Source organism: Hydractinia symbiolongicarpus, chromosome 9 (assembly GCF_029227915.1).
Source record: "Hydractinia symbiolongicarpus strain clone_291-10 chromosome 9, HSymV2.1, whole genome shotgun sequence".
Classification (NCBI taxonomy): domain Eukaryota; kingdom Metazoa; phylum Cnidaria; class Hydrozoa; order Anthoathecata; family Hydractiniidae; genus Hydractinia; species Hydractinia symbiolongicarpus.
This window is the reverse complement of record NC_079883.1, coordinates 22,050,737-22,069,612: the sequence shown is the minus strand read 5'-3', so window position 1 is coordinate 22,069,612 and position 18,876 is coordinate 22,050,737. Positions and strand designations below refer to the sequence as shown.

General features: G+C 32.1%; 3 protein-coding genes across 13 annotated transcripts in view; all 3 read right to left on the bottom strand.

Annotated features, from left to right (window-relative positions):
* Positions 1 to 9,599, bottom strand: part of LOC130657952 (WD repeat-containing protein 25-like) — a 45,038-nt gene extending 35,439 nt beyond the window's left edge. For 6 of the 8 annotated variants that reach the window (XM_057460956.1, XM_057460959.1, XM_057460958.1 and 3 more), the window contains exons 1-5: positions 8,825 to 9,599; positions 8,389 to 8,519; positions 7,076 to 7,246; positions 5,568 to 5,708; positions 3,935 to 4,178 (exon numbers count right to left, since the gene is read on the bottom strand). In XM_057460956.1, the coding sequence (XP_057316939.1) occupies positions 3,954 to 4,178; positions 5,568 to 5,708; positions 7,076 to 7,246; positions 8,389 to 8,519; positions 8,825 to 9,266 (1,110 nt within the window). In that variant the 5' untranslated portion in view covers positions 9,267 to 9,599 and the 3' untranslated portion in view covers positions 3,935 to 3,953. Of the gene's footprint in view, positions 1 to 185; positions 1,900 to 3,838; positions 4,179 to 5,567; positions 5,709 to 7,075; positions 7,247 to 8,388; positions 8,520 to 8,824 lie in introns of those variants that run through there. The other 2 variants (XM_057460961.1, XM_057460954.1) reach the window with 2 other exon arrangements.
* Positions 9,600 to 9,755: 156 nt separating this feature from the next.
* LOC130657960 (transcription initiation factor TFIID subunit 13-like) lies at positions 9,756 to 10,775 on the bottom strand. The gene has a single exon (XM_057460968.1). The coding sequence runs from the start codon at positions 10,735 to 10,737 to the stop codon at positions 10,375 to 10,377; it is 363 nt and encodes a 120-aa protein (XP_057316951.1). The 5' UTR covers positions 10,738 to 10,775; the 3' UTR covers positions 9,756 to 10,374.
* A 572-nt stretch (positions 10,776 to 11,347) lies between these two features.
* Positions 11,348 to 17,521, bottom strand: LOC130657949 (uncharacterized). 4 transcript variants are annotated; one of them, XM_057460949.1, is made up of 7 exons: positions 17,287 to 17,521; positions 16,879 to 16,916; positions 16,594 to 16,768; positions 15,913 to 16,068; positions 13,513 to 13,767; positions 12,496 to 12,846; positions 11,348 to 12,137 (listed from the first exon to the last, which is right to left on the bottom strand). In XM_057460949.1, the coding sequence occupies exons 3-7, from the start codon at positions 16,730 to 16,732 to the stop codon at positions 11,692 to 11,694; spliced, it is 1,347 nt and encodes a 448-aa protein (XP_057316932.1). In that variant the 5' UTR covers positions 16,733 to 16,768; positions 16,879 to 16,916; positions 17,287 to 17,521; the 3' UTR covers positions 11,348 to 11,691. The 4 variants fall into 4 exon arrangements, with proteins under 4 accessions (XP_057316932.1, XP_057316933.1, XP_057316934.1 ...); XM_057460950.1 differs by lacking the exon at positions 16,879 to 16,916 and having other exon boundaries at positions 16,594 to 16,789; XM_057460951.1 differs by lacking the exon at positions 16,879 to 16,916.
* Positions 17,522 to 18,876: the final 1,355 nt, after the last annotated feature.

The following is an 18,876-nucleotide window of genomic DNA, read 5'->3' as shown; positions in this document are numbered from 1 at the left end:
AAAAGATTTTATCTTGAAATTAAGTCACAGAAATCTAATTTTTTTTCTTCTTTAAACCCTGCCCATACAACATATTTCTTCACAAGCAACAGAAAACTTAATCCTTCAAAAACAAAAACAACTGGTAAGAGCTCAGCCTAAAGTGGGTAGATAAAAAAAGAGGATGAGGGATTTCTGGACAATAGTTTTTGAGATCATTCTTGTTCTGAAAATAGCTACACAACAAAAAAAGCTAGCCTTCAAGTTTCATACTAAAAGCAAAAGTTAAAAAAACCAAAGTTGATTTCAATTGACGCGCTAGCTTAAGCCGGATCAACGCCTGTTGAAGTAGTTTCTGGTCAAGAATATGTTCTTGAATTACTTTTCCTGGGTGGAAATATTTCTCCAATGTTTATACACGTGGTGTGTTTCTCGCATTTTTATTGGCTTTAAAATATTATTTTTCAGAAAAATTCTAAAAAAGTTGAAAGTTTTCAAACAGAAAAGCTTTCGAGCATGCGTATTTCTAATATTTACATCACGTGAGTGGAAAATTTTCCTTTTCGTTCCGTTCCCGCACCAACGGAAAGAAAATTTTAAACTCAGTTCTACTTTTCCCGTAAACATAATAAGTACGCATGCGCTCGAGAAATAGTAAGAAATACCCTTAACAGAGAAAGCAAACGCGCGAATTGGGTCTTTCCAAGCAACAAAGCGACATAAAACATGTCAACAACAATTTAACCCGTACAAAAAGAAAAACTTCCGCAGCATAGACTAAAACAAAGTCTGGTGTGCTTATAAGAAAATCGTGCAGTGCTAAGCATAACAAAATCACGGAAAAAAAATTTACAACCCCCGTCATTGAAACAAGCGATTTACAGTTATGTATTTACACTCTATGAATCAGGTTGTTCGAACGTTAAAACCCTTCGAAATAACCACGTGTTCCAAAAATCATTCAACCGCTGATCAAATGATGGCTTAACAACCGCTGTACAACGTGCAAATTCTTTTGTCTTAAAAAAAATTCCTTAGCATAATAAATGAAGTCTTTTGTTTAGAAAGTTAGCTGTCATGTGTTTTTAGCATTAGAAAAGAAAAAAATAATTAGATTCACGCAATAAAATTAAAGACTTCAAAAAACAAACCGCTGACAGGTGCGACAGTTATTAACACGTTCCGCGCGATTCAAAACACGTCGCCATAACAACACAAATTGAAGACATTTAAGGGAGTAAAAATGTGCTTTACGAGGTATTCAAGCAGGTTAAATATCTTACACAGAAATATAACTTACATTACTCAGTACCAGTCTATATACTTATTAAATGGGCTGTATAATCTAAAAGAAGGTCTAAAATTCCAGAAAATTTTAAAAGGCAAAGATAGATGTTATAATGTATCAAAGAGAACTTTTGATGCCTGAAACTGAATTAGGACCTGAATCTTTTGAGAAATTTTTGGACTATCATGACCCCTAATATGAATTATTAGTCATCAGCTGACGTGAACGTAACAGATTGTAGTAATAAGAATCTATCAGAATTTATTAATTTTTTAAAGAAGTAAAAACATGTGATAAATGAAAAAAATCAACATGTTCTTCATAACCAAACAAAAAAAATATTAAAGTAAAAAGATTTGTTGAGCAAGCATGAGCCGACATATGTACGTAATGCGAAGTAAATATTTTGAAAACATGTTAACAATAAAAATCATTTTAACAAGCAGTGAAGAACATATTTTATCACAATTAAGTTCAATTAATAGAAAACAAACATTGAAGTTGATCTTTCATGTGAAAACTTTCATCTCTGTAAAGTTTCATTTCTTAGAGCTGAGACAACAAAAAAATACTGCAAACTGATTGGTTCTCCTGTTAATTATTCTTTTGTTTTGATGAAGATTTTCCGTTCCCTTGAACAAAGAAAGCTGAAATAATCTCAAATATACTATTAGTGGGGTAAAGATCACCTTAGTGCTATTAGTGCTCAAAGCTAATAATACATTACTACACAACTTAGGCTCCAGACCTACTCCAGATCTGTTCCATTTTTCACTCAACCTTTAGGTGGGTAGTGTTTAAAACGTAACTTCGGGAATCGACATTTGATTTCATGCTGCAACGTTTTGTATTTGGCTTATTGCGCCCTTATCTGGTGTTACCTTAAAACCGACCAATGAAGACCCAGTTTCTCGAATTCCCTGAAATATTCTGGGTTTGTACCTAACTCGGAATGGAGAATGTCTCTTTCTTTATGTTTTTTTGGTGAGTGTACATATTTATTCAGCTGTATTCAGCTAGTTTAGCTTACTATAACTGACAATAGATCCAGTAGAGGCATAATAAAGTATCTACTTTAATTTCCGTTTCCATGCAGCCTAGCTATCTATATACACTTGGTTACACACATCTAGTTAACAAATTTTTTACCCTGTTTACCCTTTCCCGCATTTAAATGTTTAGCATTGTGCCACCTGCAAAGGTGTTATGTGTTTAACCGAGTTAAAAGTGGCCCAGCTAAATGTGAAAGTATAAGCTAGCTATGGGGGTAGGGAACCTTTCAGATGATTTTGTGACAAAGCAACAAAATTCTTTGCAAGATAACTCTGAGAGATTTTGCGGGATTTTATATCGTGGAACATACGACACCTGATATTCCTCGAAAACTGATATTTGTGCCAGTTAAGTTATGATGGTGTATTATTATGCAGGGTATAAGTTCAGCTTGCCTTGATGGTACGAATAATCGTTTGTAGATACTTTTTTCGGGTTGAAGAAAATCATATACATTTCGCTGGTATTAATTTTTGGTCGATGATTCTTTGTGAAAAGTGAAGTGGATGTTAATTTTAGCGAATTACGAAATTCAAAAATAATTTTCCCAACACTCTCACAAATAAATATGAACTTTGTTAAGATTTCACACTGTGATAAAAGCTCACGAATAATAAGGAATTCTTGTGAATTGATATACCGTGAATAATATCCGGTAAATAATTCCGCAAATTTGGCCTAAATACAAGACATGTGTGAATATAAATACCCGCGCAGGTTGGTACCATTAGGGTTAATTCACATGTGGCCTAAACGAATATTATCAAAAATTGCTAAATATCATACCAACATACCTCCACCCCCCTTTCGTTTGCGTAGAAAATTTGCCTAAGATGAAAAAAATCCTGGAGCCGCCCCTGTTGCCAATGTTAGATTTATGCAGTGACTTATTTAAATCGAAGCAACATTTAAAGGAAAAACATCAATAAGCTACAAACTATATAGTTTTTAAGCCCCTATAAGATGATAAAACCAATTCAAAACACTCCCATGTATTCTACAAATGATAAAACCTGTATAAAAATCACCCCCGGGTTAATTTTAAAAATGGTAAAAAGTGCAAGTTTGCAAGGATTCTTTAAAAGCATACATTGTGAAATTGACTATATCATTGTTGTTATCCCGGCAAAAATAGGTGTATAAACCAATCAATTTTTAGGAGAAAGAAACCTTTACCACACCCCTCTACATTTGTAGTCGTACAAACTTTCCTTTTCGCGTAGATATTTTTAAGAATTTTATTTTTTTGACAAATCAGAAAATCGTACATTTAACTGATTTTTGTTTATGGCATGGTCTAATGAATGAAACGTTAATTACTGAATACCAGTTCAAGGGTGATTCGTTCGACCAAGTTGCCAATTAAACAAGACTTTGTAATAAAATTTTCGGGATTCCATGCCACCCTAGTTTTCGCGCACGCATCTAAGCGAATAAAGGTTTATTTCGCCTCTCTTCGTTTTTTTTCGCGCACAAATTACAAAAAAAAAAAAAAAACGAAACAAAAACAAGATGTACTTAACAGAAATAGCGTTTCCTTTTTCGTAATTATCGTAATTCTACAGAAACTACCCATAATGCATTAAACAACAGTACAAAACTCATATTTTTTACCTTAAATTCCTATATCTCATCATTCCAGTATCGCTACTTCACCATCCCACGAACAGCACGCAAACTTTGACTTGTGTCCAATGAGGCACGCAATATCAATACACGGACTGCCTGTAAACACCGTTTGTTTTTTAATCAATCTCGTTGAAAAGTTGTTGTAAATATAAACATTCCCATCAATGTCACCACTGTAGATGAGAGAGCCATTTGTGCTTACATCGAATCCAATATGGTAACCTGAGGACTGAAATAGATTTGATGATCCACTATACAAGAATCTATATAGTTATGTGGACTGTCAAAAAATCCCCTTTTTGTGAGAGAGATTCTAAGCCCAGTGAGAGGACGGTGCATAGCGGGGATTCGATTTCAAATAGTTGAACTTATGGAAAAACGTAAAAAACATTAAAAAAGGAGGAATTACACCTCATTTTTATGAAAGTAGTGTTTTTGTTTTCGGCCTCCGTAAGCTTATGAAAAATCATATTTCCTCAAGATATGCTTACAGATAGTGTAGATAGAACAGTAAAACATTAGAATTTAAATAACATTTCAGCTAAGTTAGAAGTTTTAAATTTGGGCCTCCATAGCCAATATGTTGGCCCTTCCACTCTCCAGACCACTTCGTCCGTCCTGTTAAGAATGTATTAGCACCATGAAATGGTACCTAACATCCTGCTTTAATATTATGTTTGATACTTTCTTTTTCAAAGGCCATTCCTCTCAATTCACAGTTTTTCTTTCTGCACTTCAGGCTCAAATAGTAGGTTCTGACACTTTAGGATGGAATAAAGCTGCCATTTTATGAAGTTCTGAATTTCAGTGTGCTTGTAAAAATGGATTTTTATAAAGAGTGTACACCAGTTTCAAACCGATGAAAAACGGTAAGCTGTTGATTTTTATGAACATAAGAGAAATCAAACCAATGGAAAACGTGACGAAAATAGAGTTTAGATAGCAAACACGTTATTTTTACTTTCTTTTTGTTATTCGAACGAAATAATTGCTAAAAATACTGTTTGTTTTTCTCACAAAACAACAACACCAAAACAAATAGAAACTTTTCTGGTTTCTCATAATTAGGCTTTTATCACACACACTAAAATGTTTGAATGAAATACAAAACACTGGTTGAAAAGTTAAAGCGAAAGTAATTTAGCTGTTTTCGAAAGAGAACCTTTTTTCCTTGTCATCATTTCTCATTAAGAAGTTTAAGCAGGATAAATAAAAAATGTTTTAGACACGTTTCAATTTCATCTTCCACACCAAAAAGTTTTTAATTTGAGCAGATGGTTGGAGTAATAAGTCCGTTCACTGGATTTAAGGTCCGCGTAGTTCGCCTTAACGAGGGTTCTGCAAAAGGGGTCCTAGAGTATTTAAAGCTCCCTTTTAACCTACAAAATTCGTGCAAGCACAGCAATCGCTCAATTAGACAACTGCCTAAGATATTAATCCTATTCGAATGCTGTAAGCTAAGCAGAAAGGATTGATTCACACTTTTTTATAGTCTCTGGCATGAGTCGGCCAGGGTTTGAACCTCTCGCATTGAAAGCAAACGCTCCGTCGATGCCAAATGCCTAGATGTGACAATCTGAAAAAACACATATAATGAAATAATTGAATCTATGCTTACCCGATGTCCTTCAAATCTTTTATACTTATTCATTTTCCACGGTGGTGCCACATCAAATATGACAATATAACCGGCAGCCGACTGAGCATAAAAGTGTTTTTGATTAGTGTGGAGTTTCAACTTTGTGCAAGTGTAAGGTTCCTATGAAAAGAAGGTATAGCACATGCACGCACTTAAATTAAAGTTTTCCACGGGTATCGTTAGTACAGGCACTTCATGGAAAGTTGACAAGGTAATTGGTTTAGCTGCACACATAAACCTAAAAACATCTTAAAAGAAACATTTTTCACCTTGTGGCGGAAGCATTAACACCATTTAAAAGATCTGGCGCCAGATAATTAATTTTATCATAGTAAATCGCGAGCGTGAGGAACTTATCGTTTTCTTAGGAGCATTGTTGAGCAACTCAAAATTGAAAAAACTTCAGCAGACAACATTGTCAAAAATGAATTGAAGCTTAATAAGTACTCTCAGAATAAACGCGTCGAACATATCAATAGAGAAAAAAACATTAAGTCTAAACCTAGAATTCCTTTACACATCGTTTAGAAATGTAGAGCGTCTGATATTAATGGTGTTTTGCTTGAGAAATAGGCTACAAATATAATCCTTAGGTCTACAAACAGTTACAAAGCTATAAAATAAGACCAAAGTAATTTTTATAGTTAAGTGTGGTGTATTTAAACGACAATTGAGTGTTGGATAGAAAGGTTTAAAGAGCTCCGTGATTTACCCATTAAGAGGGGCGAGATGAGAGCCAAAGGAGGGAAAAATGGAAATACAGTATCACTAATTCATTTGTATCTAAGTTCTAATTAAGGAAAATTAGAAAAGCCAATAGCTATACTCGAAAGATGATTTCGTGTTGTCATTAAACAAGATATACTGGATGCAAGACTTTTTTAAGAAATGCTAAATTGCTACATGATCCCAGAGCGTAAAAGTGTCCAAACACATTTGTTGATTCACAAACATAGTAATATCAACTGAAAGTACATCACGTTTGCAGTCGTTTCGTACTGGAATCGTCCAAAGTTTTGAAACAAGATCTTAAAAAATTATATCATAGGATATGAAGTACCTTTTATTTACCTTCAGCAAAAAAAGTCGAAATTCGGCATAATGAACACATATTGGACGCTTAAAAGAAAACAACTGCGAAAACCAATAAAAATTGCTTTACAAAACTGCGAAAACCAATCAAAATTGCTTTACAAAGTATAGTACCACAGCTGTCAGTGAAAATCATGCGCTGGATGAAAAATGTTAATGCTCTTAGCAATGAGATTTACCGTAGAATGTGACATAGCGTTGGAAGAATACACCAAATTTGGTGTGAACGTAAACAGTGCTTTACTAGCTGTGAAAGGTTGTGTGGCTGATTATCCTATGTTTTATTTGTTGTTACTTAAAAGTAACGTTCAAAAATCCTTCCTCGACAGCCACTGGTCAAAGGATACTGTAAAATATTACATAGCAATAATTTAATCTCACATCAGTTATCTCACCTGGTAGATTTGATTGGACACAACAGCAGTCGAATCGAAATCCCAAGCCATTATAGCTTTATCCATGGAATTCTTCCTGATCACCTCTGCTGATGATAAAAATACTTTCCCGCCCGGTAAAAACAGAAGGTCTTGAACTTGACCGAATAATGATTTGTATCTTTTTATAGGCTATGACAAATTAAATAAATAATCGATAAAAAAAATTGAACATCATTGCCAATACAGTTTCGTTATTCAACACATAACCTTGTGGGGTTTTGTTCTACATTTAAAAGTGACACGTGTAAAATCATTTGTCACAGTGAAAGGTTAAAAGGGGATAAATTTAAGCTACTAAAAAAAGTTTAAAAGTATTGAAACTTTCTCTAGTTGGATCATTAAAAAAGGCACCAAAACGAAAAAGCCTTTGTTTTTTTACCATGACAGTAACATAATGGGAGATTTGCTTTTAACGAAACACCAATATTAAAAAAAGACATTTATCTGATTATAACTTGGCCTGGGATACTTGTCTGTTAAAAAAACGGACTAAACAATATAAAAGCCTGCAATAAACTAACTGGACACACAAACATCAAAAATATTTTTTTGATTCCCACAATCCTCTTTTTACGCAAAAATTGGTCTTTTTTGAAAAAACAAAGCTTTCACCCGACTTTAGGATTAGGAAGAACCAGAATATCTCTTGAGACTGGTAGCCTTGTGGCAGAGCATTCACGTTCAGTGCAGGGTTCAAACCCTGGCTAAGTCATGCGAGAGACTATAAAGTGTAAATCGTCCTTTTTGCTTAGCGTTCAGTTGTCTAGCGAAGAGATTGATGTGCAAGCACGACTTTTGTAGCTCAAATGGGAGCTTTAAATGGACTAGGACCGCTTTGCAGGACCCTTGATGGTAGCAGTACCAATAGGACTAAGGAGGCTATCCTTGGTGAATAATTTCAATAATTGCAATAATAATAAATGAAATTAATCAACAGTACAATATAATAAACTGTGCAGAAAACGTTTTTATTAAGCTTTTATTTATTTAATTTAGCGATAAAAGAAAATAATTTAATTTGGCCTGCGTTTAATTTGGCAATCGCAAAGAAAGAATAATTTTGCGACTTCAGATCAAAATCTCTTCCAAAATTTGAACGAATAAGGTAGAACATTTTTTTCTTTGCATTACGGTGCAATAATATTACAGAAAATTTTAAGGTTCTCAAGAGAGTTTGGTCACTCTTACTTTTTGTATATGTCTTTTAATGGCTATTACGAATTGGCATCAAAGAAGGGAAATCGTATAGATGTCCTTAGGTTGAATCTTACCTCTGCTTGCCGTATATCCCATGCAAATATTCCACTCTTCATTGTACCCGTTAAAAATACATTGTGATCATTCTTGTGAAGTATAATGCTGGTTAACAAGTCGTCGCATTTGTATGAAGCTCTTGCTGTTCCTATAACAGAGTGAAATGGAAGAACTGTTGTGTCATAGTTTAGGATAACCATTTTTCTAAATTAACCGACCGGCTCCTTTATTCGTTATTTTGTTATTCTTATTTCGTCTGCTACTTATTTGAAAGGTTTTTGCTTTACAGAGTTTTTTCAATACTTTTTTAAAACAACAAACAAATAAACATTGCTGTAAAAATAGTCCTTTAAAACAAACAAACAAACAATGCTGTTAAAAATAGTCTTTTAAAACAAACAAACAAACAAACAAACAAACAAATAAAAAACAAAAACAAACAAACAAACAAACCCTTTTCTACATCAATCAACTTCGAAGTTTGATCAAAACTTGCTGTCAACAACGAAGTCCCATCATGATTCCATATTACATCTTTCACAGCTCCTTCATGAACTACTATTTGTCTCGATAGCTTCACATTTTTAGTTGAACAGTCCCAAAGAATCAAACTTCTATCATAGCTTGCTGAAACAAGGATTTGATTGTTCACATGATTCCATTGCACTGCAGAAACAACTTTTGAATGTGCTTTTCTTTTGAATGAGATTTGAGAAGGTAACTGGCTATGAACAGTACGTTCTAATTTACTCGAGCTTGCTTGATTGTTTATAGATGATGTTTGAGAAGTGGAAGGAACAATTGGAGCTGGTTGTTCAATTGGCTTTTGGCGCAGTCGTTTTGGAACGTATGGTTTCAAAGAAAATCCCACCGACTCATCAGAATTGCGTTTCATTACATCTTTTATTCTCTTAGTTAGATCAAAAAGATTTACGAAACAGTATTATAGTTGATATGGTATTTAGTAGCAATTGAGTGTTGTCACAAATTGCAAAATAAAAAGTGTAAACATTGAACATCCAGAATTCAAATGTCACTATCATTTATTGTAAAATGAAGAAATTTAGTGCAGCATTCAAGCCCTTGCACTGCATGCTATGATAACACAGAATGTTATAAAGAATACGTACAGGAGTTAAATTAGGACAAGTTAGAAAAATAATTGACTCAGGATACGTTTTAAAACAAAAAAATTTAAAATAATTTTTAAGACTGAATGAAAATCTAGCACGTTTTTAGGACCCTTGTATCAATTTTTAATCAAAATTGGCACTTTAAAAACATGCAAGGTATAAAACTGGCATGTTATATACATAAAAGCAACTGGATACATTACAAGCAACCGAAAAATTAGTTGTATAGTTAGGTTAAATTGCAGCAGATAAAATGTAAAATTCAGATATATTTTATAAGTATGCTTTATTGTACAAAAAATAAATACAAATAAACCTCAACAATATAAAATGACCATGACTTTTCGTACTATTTTACGCGCGTAGTAATTTTCGCGCATTCGCACAAAAAGTTCGTAATTGTTCAACATTTACTACAGAAATTACATGCAAAATGTTTCGTACGGAAAATAACATGGCATGGAAATATATTACAGTTTTACATAAGAAGAACGAATCTTTGTATAAAACTAAGGATTTGTTTTTTGCAGGAATTCAAACTACGAAATACGTTCATATTGCTTTCGCGAAAATATGCGCGAAATAGATTTTCTTTTTCCACTACCCGAAAATTAGTAGAAATAAGCTAATCCTACACATAAGGAAGACATAACGAACACCATTTAAAAGTAATCATATCACCATGACAATTACATCATAACTTGTTGTGTACTTACACAAATACATAACAGATTCAGCCATTTTTTTAAAGCCTCTACGAAGGATTGAAAACTTGAGCATTGAAGTTTACATGTCTTAATAAAACAGCGAAACAATCAACAAGAAGCTAAAATAAATCCAGATCATATTTGTAACTTCCAAGGTATATATTTATTCACCGTAACTCTCTGCGTCAAAAGCTTTTCTAGCTTTCTTCAGCTCTTCATTCATTGTCAGCAATTCTTTCACTCTTGCATATTTTTTCGGATCTTTACGTATCAAATACACAATATCTTCAACATGTACACGTCCTTTCTTTCCAACGTTCATTGCCTTCAACGTCATTTCTGTAATATATTGCAGCAAAAGGTCATCTAACAATTCAACAGTCTCTGTGTAGGGTACTTGTTCATCGCCAAATCCATACAACATGCAGCGAATCTCTTTTGTGAACAATCTCTTCTTTTTACCATCATTCGACGAGCCTGCAGCTTGATCGTTATCATGATCTGTTTCTTCTTCAAATTCATCCATTTTTTATGCCTAATATAATATAGAAAGGTTAAGGAATCCAAAAATAAAAAATGATGTTGGACTTACGTTGTAGTATTTTAAAGTCTATTAAAAATAGTTTTTTTGGAAGAATTTTTAAAAACCCTTTTTATTCTAAGAAATTCGCATTGAAATATATTCAAATTGTATTATGCTGCGTAAATTATGACTGCATCTTTGAGTAATAGCTTATTTTGATATTTTCTTTAATCCGTAATTTTGGACCTTTAAGGGGATACGCATACAAACCTTATGAATAACCATGTCAACGCAGTACTTTCCTCCTTAATTTTGGTGACAACCCTTAACTTCGGTCTACATGCCTGTTTGCCATATCTTGACATAATTTTTAAGGTTAATCAAATAGTTTGAATGCACATTTTAACACGTCCAAACTACTCATAACAAAATAATATGAAAATCTTTTGTCACTGTATTACAACGCACAGCATAATTAAAAAATCTGAAAAAGCTTTATATCAAAGTATCTGGATAACAAAAAGAGATTTTTAAAAACCCAACTACGCTCAATGGCATTTTTTAATTTTGGACCACTTTGAAAATACAATTTCGACAAGAATAGTGAGATCCATTGAAAAAGCATAAATTCTTACTATTTTAATTCCTGACACATAATATACAGAAAATTACATTGATTAGATCCTAAATTACATAAACGACACTTACATAGACTTACATAAACCAAAAAAATTGAGAATAAGGTCTCAGAATACTTTTTTATAATTTAAGACTTCCTATTGCTTTATAAAACAAAAACTATCCTTAATTTTTTCTAAAAGTTCCGTAAAAATTATTTAAATTTATCACTGAAAGAATACTTTTTGTGTTGCACACAACTTATCCCTTCCATCTTTAAACACACACACATACTCTAGGTCTTGAAAGGTTGATCAGGTATCTCCTATATATTACCATTTAACAACATTTAATAGTTTCATAAAATCTATTTTGATTTGTCAATATCTTATTCAAGAAACCAATCATTTGCTGTCTCTGTTCTTTTATACTATCCAACAGATTGATTGTGGGCTCGAACTTGTGGTGCAACTCGCCTTTTTCTAGGCACAATTTAACTTCATTCAAAAACAGCAATACACATTTTCCAAGATTTTGCTCATACCAATTGATGCCATTCTTTTCATTCATATAAAACATAATCGTTTTGATGTGGTAGGAGGTAAAGTTCCTAAAAAGTCCACTTATCCGCAACTTGAAAATGGCCTTGATGACTCGTACACAATGTCTACGGCATTCATTGTTTCCATCCATGCTTGTGAGTATCTTCTTCTCCCGCAAAGAAAAGGAGTGTCTCCAAGACATGACATCAGTGGATAAGTGCTTTGGAACATACAACTCGCGCTCTAAAGTATTACATTGTGATAAATATTAAAGACATAAATATAACAAAAAAATTTCTTAGTTTTGTATCGCGTTTTATTATAAAAATAGAATCCAAACTAGTCTACAAAAGGTAAAATAAATTAAATTACTAAAAAAAAAGTTGGTAGCCCGTGGGTAAAGCCACAAGTTCGAACATCATTTGTATATGACATTTCGTGTGTCAGTAGCGCAGCTATGACAAAACACTGGTTTTACTAGTAGGTCACCCATGGAAAAATCCACAGGGTCGCCCTTTTGCATTTCATGTTTCTATAACATGGCGTTTTCCTGGTGGGCAGACAGACAAAATAAGCCTATTATTATAGAGAAGAGACTTGCCTATTTCAAAACAAGGGACCAAATCAACTTTGTACCAAAGTTTCCCGTCTTTGTGAACATCAATTTGTGTTGCAACACCATGTCCACGCTGCTTGATTTTACTTGTGTCCATTTTATTCAGCCACAATTGCACAATTCCGCCAAAGTATTCATTATACTTCTTAGCGTTAACATAACCATTCCCATCTACTTGGGTAGTCAAATTGTGCATCTGGTTCCTTGTTTTCAGGTAGGTATAACCTTTCTGGAGCCTTTTATTAGGTACGCATTGAAAGATCTTTCCGTCAGCCACAAACATTACATCAAATTCTAATTCATCACCAGAAATATTTACTTCTTCATATACACTTCCTACAAAAGAAACAAGCGAAACTTCAATGAATTTAAAACATCTGAACATCTTTGGTAAAGTTCAAAATTCATATGTTTAAACCCTTTTGAGTTATTTTGCCCATAAATTCTCCATTATTTATCTGGAAAAAATTGACTTTGTTACATTCAAAACAACCTGATAATCCAATTCTGAGAAAAGCTGGTAATAGACAGATACACAGACACTGGTCAATTACAGGACTTTACCTTTATCAGATAGGTCTAAAAACTTAGTTATGCAAGAATTATGGCAAACTTTAAGAAAATGAAATCAGTTATATTTCATTTTTATTCAACCAAAAATTTAATACTGAAACAGACATCACCCTTCATTAACAGTTGGCTTTTAGCAACATAGGGTGTGTTTTGTTCAGCATTTTATGAAGAACTTTGAACAACAATTTCACTGGCTTCAGATGCTTCATTACCATAAACATATTAACTGCCCTCCTGCCAAGTTTAAGCTATGCTTAACAGTTTCCACCCTTTTCAGATAATGGCATAATTGACATAAAGGCAAATACATACTTAAAATTAACACAATTTTTACAGCAAACACTTGTAAGTTAGCATCTAAGGTGGTAATAAGTCATGTCACACATAAAAAAGGAAAACAAAATCACAGTACATAATGTTCAAGCTAACCTGTATATTCCAAACGTTTGCACAAGGACATGGTTTCCAGGAATTGTCGAAATAACCTCATGTTGCCCTCAAGATCTCTTTTGGCTTCATTTAAAGACCCTTTTGTGGCATATTCATCATGAAACTTTCGAACAGCAATTCGACATTCTGGACTGTCATTCCAACTATTATCACCTGGTGTTGTAGCAGCTGCTATGGCCGGGCTTAGTGAAAGGGCTGACATTTTTGACACAACTTGACCTGAAAGAGGTTTACCTAAAAATTGGACAGTTGAAATTGGTTATATAGCAAGGCAATCACAAAATTGCAATATTAAAGACATATCATAAAATTAATGGAGATAGAAAAAATGTAAATTATTAAGAATTGATGCTTTAAGAAGCCTGGGATAATAAAGTGTCATTTTGGCAAAAAAATTTATGTCAATCAATTCACTTTTACAATATTTATGCATTGAAAAAGTTTAAATACACATCCCTTAAGAAGTCTAAAATTAGTGATGACATAATAAAACTGAAATTCCTAAAAAATGTGAATATCTTGAGAGCGAAATGAGCTTGTTAGCCAACTCTTTAAACTCTATAAGCTTAACATCATCTTTTTTTACCTTGGTTTCCTTTTAAATAAAAATAACAGTAGACAAAGTATAAAATTAAAATGGTTGTGCTTGTGATAGAAGTCTTAGTCATAGAAATGTGCTGCATTGGAAATTAAGAAAAAATATAACTATAATTTTAACAGCAAGTTATAGTTATTAGATTCAAAAAATGGTGCAAATTCAAAATTTGGGACATCTATAAGAACATTGGTATGCTTTGAACATTGCAATTTATTAAAATTTCTGTATTAGCGGTATATATATTTTTCGGATTTAAAAAGATTAGAAGAATGTTTAAATTGATAGTTTGAACTACAGATCTTGGTTTTCACTATAGCCTAACAAGATGTTAGCTCACATTATGTAAACCTAAGTCTATGATGAAGTTAACTCTGAAATCAATAAAACTAGCCACCATTTCCAATGTATTTGCAAACTGATCTCTGTATCCCTTATCAAACATGCAAAATAATTCACTTTCTTTGTCAAATCCCTTCCTTTTTAATGACAACTTTTTAATTTGAATTTAATCTTAAAACATTTTTACAGTCTAAATTATTTCGATGACGTTCCCTTAAAAATTAAGCAAGTGATAAAAGCTTATTATATGTGATATGATTAGCCCATCATGCACTTCACTTTTCTCAAAACACAATAAGCCAGGTACATGTTCCAAATTTGTACTCAATAGAGGGATCGAACATTAACAACGTGAAATTAAAAAACAAACAAAAAAACATAATGTATACAAGAGTATTCAATTACGCAAGTGCCGTGAGGACTAAAACAAAATACGTTCAACAAACAAAAAACCCTGTCTAAATGAAGAATCAATGATTGACCATGAGTTACAAGGGAACATATTTCTGTGCTACATGTCAAAAAAAAAACTGTGCAGTGTTTGGAGAGATATTTGTTTTGGTCTTTTCTGATTTCTACAAACATCTGCTTAACTATCGCCGAAAACAGAAAGGCTTGTTGTCTTTTTACACAGTGCGAATGTCTTTTTATATTTTTTGCTTTCTTGAATTCTGTAGACAAAAACTTTTAAAATATTTTTGCAATGTTAGATACAGAAATAAACTTTAAAAAATCTGGTTGTTATACATCTGTTCTGCTTGACCAAATTAAGTTGCCAGAGGAATCGTAACTCACAATCACTGTTTGTTTATCTGCATGTTGCATATGTGCAGGCATGGTAAACAAAAATTGTTTTAAAAGCTGTGTCCATAAAAAAAGAGATTATTTGAAGTCTATTTTGGTTTAAAATGGTCTAAAATGACATTCCTTAGTACATATATCTAATGTTTTTTAAGGAAAAAATTATGAAATGCAATTATTGCTAGAATGTATATATTTTCTATTATTATATACCTATAGGCAAAACTGTGTCTTAAATAATTCATGTTCCATCCTTCTTATTTACTATACTTAACCTTTTTGCTAAATTTATAATATATATCATGTTAATTTCAATTATTCAAATCTTCTTTTGTCTTGAACGTAATTACTATACTTGATTTGTTATAAAACATTACTTATGTTATTGCATACTTATTGCATAACTTTTGCTGTTCTTTTAACTCGATAATTGTCATTTCGAGCGATTGAATCTCAATAATGAATTAAATTTGAAAGTAAAAATTAGAAACCCAATAAGAAACCTTCAGTACTGAAAACACCAAAAATTAAGGAAACGTTGAGTGATAGGGCCTTTCGCTGGTTTCTTATAAAAAAACATGTGCAGTATCACAGTTCTTTCTGCCCACATTAGGTCCTAAAAGTATCACTGACCGCCATACCTGATTTAGCAGCTCGTATCATCTTTCCAATATCATTTAAATCTGCAAGTATTTTATTCACTTTGGTATTGTCGTTAAACTTTTTATCTCTATTAAGATTGCAAAAGAATGTATTGACAGTTGAATAGCGTTTGGTAAGTTCTTCATAATTAACACCTGAAATATAAATAATAGTTGATGCTTTACAGAGATTTAGTTTTACAGATTAGTGGACTTTTCGTACAAATTTAATTTTGCGTATTGGCCATTTTGAATTGTAATCTGGCTTCAAATTTAAAGGTTTTTGTTTTGCATCTTTTTAATTTTAAAACTTTATCAATACGACACATAATAATAAAATTAAACATTCTTCAACTTTACTTGCTTTTGAGGAATTTCTGTAATACTAAATGGTTCACACTAACGCACAGTAATTGTGTGAATAAGGAGGATACAATAAATCTAATGTTTGGAATGAAAGAATGCAGTTCACAATAGTGCGAAAAATTATGACTACACAAAACAAATAAAATATTCATTTTTCGTTTTCTAACTACTGCAACAAATGCTGACAAATGAGAGAAAATTATTCACATTGCTACAAATACACATTTTTTTGGAGTATTTGCTTTTTTTTTGCTCCAAAATCTAAACTCCACCAGGGCTCTTTTTGTAAACTTTTTTTTAAATTTAGTTGTGTACCTTTCTGCTTAATGTAGCTTTCCATTTCTTGTAGTGACTTGTGAAGCTTTATTACGGTTTTATCACTCATAATGTTAACTGTAACTTGTTTTATCAGGTCATTCACCTTGTTAAATTTGAATTTAATCTGATCCATCATGAAAAATCGTCAACAATCAAACACCAGCTTCACAACCTATAAAATGCATCAATGTATCTAAAAAAAACATGGCTTTAAGAATCAGGTACAAACTCGTGTGTACCTTCTATCGTGTCTACCAAACTTTTAAATTTTAACTCACGAACCACAAAATTATGGAGAAAAGTTGAAGCCTGGAAGACACCTAACAAGAAAACAGAACGACGGTTTACAAATTAAAAAATATTTTTTCAAAACATGTTAACTTACCACAACAAAAAACTTTGTGATGTTTTTTTTTTAAAAAAAATATGATATATAGGTGAATTATATATACTGATGTTTTATTAATACCCAGTTCTTAGAAATACATTGTCCACTATTGACATACTTGAATTAAAAACACATTTAATATGCTTAGAAAAGCAAAAAACTAGCTGTTTAAATAAAAACAACATAGACTATTGGCAGAATTCTCTAGAAAATTTAAAAAGAAAAAAATATTTAAAATAAAACTAGGAATATAACAAAAAGGACTTAATAAGAAACATAAACAATAAAAGACATAAAATTACCAGGTTGCTTTTTGCCAGCATTTATCTTTCATTCTTGTGTAAAAAAATTAACAGCATTTTATTTAACACAACATCAGAATAGGGTATTTCCAAAACAACATGGGCATTTCCACAACAACATGAGCCCTTGTTGTTGTGGAAAAACCCTATTAGTTAAAATCTAAACACATGGTGAGATTAAATAGAAGTTATTCTCATTAAAAATATACTATTAAACATTCTTGGTGTTTAAAAATAATTTTATATGTAAAGAAAATTGACAAAACAATACGCACGTTTTTGCTCCGCTGTAACAGAAAAAACCATTTGATGGTCTCCCTAATGTGCATAAAAATATTATGCACTGTAAAAACTAGAATAATTTCAGTCAGTATATCTTTCATTGCTTGATAGAAATCTTATTTAAACAAGACTGCTTTACTACTGACAAAAACTGGGAAAAACTTTCTGTAAAAGTTTACACAGCAAGTGAACGAAACTGGTATATAAAATATTATTTTTTTTGTCACCTATACAGTTCTAAACATTTCAAAATATCAAGACTGCTTCATTTTAATAAAACTGAAAAATGTAGAAAAGAAATAATAAAAGGAACATAATACTGACGATTTGCTCAAACATTTTTTTTATTTGGAGAGAAAAAAAGAAAAATTTATACCTCTAAGCACTGATTCATAATCTTTGACATGCAATTTTTTTACCCAGGCGTTTAGAATGCACCTTACAAAACTATTATTTAACCTGACTAAATTTCTGTAACATAGCTTCATTCTAAAAATAACAATTACATGACATACTACAAAGGAGTGTTTGATAACAAAACTTTAAATACTACAGTCTGCAAAAAAATTTACCGAACTTAACTGCTCCATATCCCTGACTAAATAATTTTAGGTTCTTTATAGATTTTACAGACGCTGTTGTAGAGACGATTTGTCATTATTCAAAAGGAAAGCAAAAAATAAAAATATTTAAATATCAATCATTTAAGAAAAAAAAAGAGGAAGGAAAAATAATACACAGTCAAACCTGTAAAACATGGCAACTCCGAGGATATAAAAAAGGTTGTCTTTAGGCAGATGGTCGTTGTAGCAGGTTTAACTGGTTAAATCATGGTTGTTGATTTGAGTCTGTAAAGCAACTTGTGCTTTCAAGACCTGCACTATGGTCACATCGAACTAGACAGCCACTAATTTTAGGGTGTAATGTACAACAGTTTTTAACCTTTCATGAGATGTCTGTAGAATGTTTTAGTTTTTAACTTAAACAAAAATAAAAATAAAATAAAAAACAGAACAATGTTTTAATTCTTGACTGAAGTAATACATATTCTAACCACAATCATTGTACTACAAAATAATATTAAAGAGACTTTTTTTCCTTCAATTTATGAAAGTACTTTCTCAAATAATGAAGCCGGTTAACATGTAGGTCACAAAATAGCAATCGTGCATCAACCAATCGACTTTAAAACTTTGTTGTTACAACTTGGGCTCACTCTTTTCAACCACGATCCTGTCAACACCATACAAACGACCAATTGTTACTTGGCGTTTTATTGTCTCCAAATTTTCCTCAGCGCACTTGAGA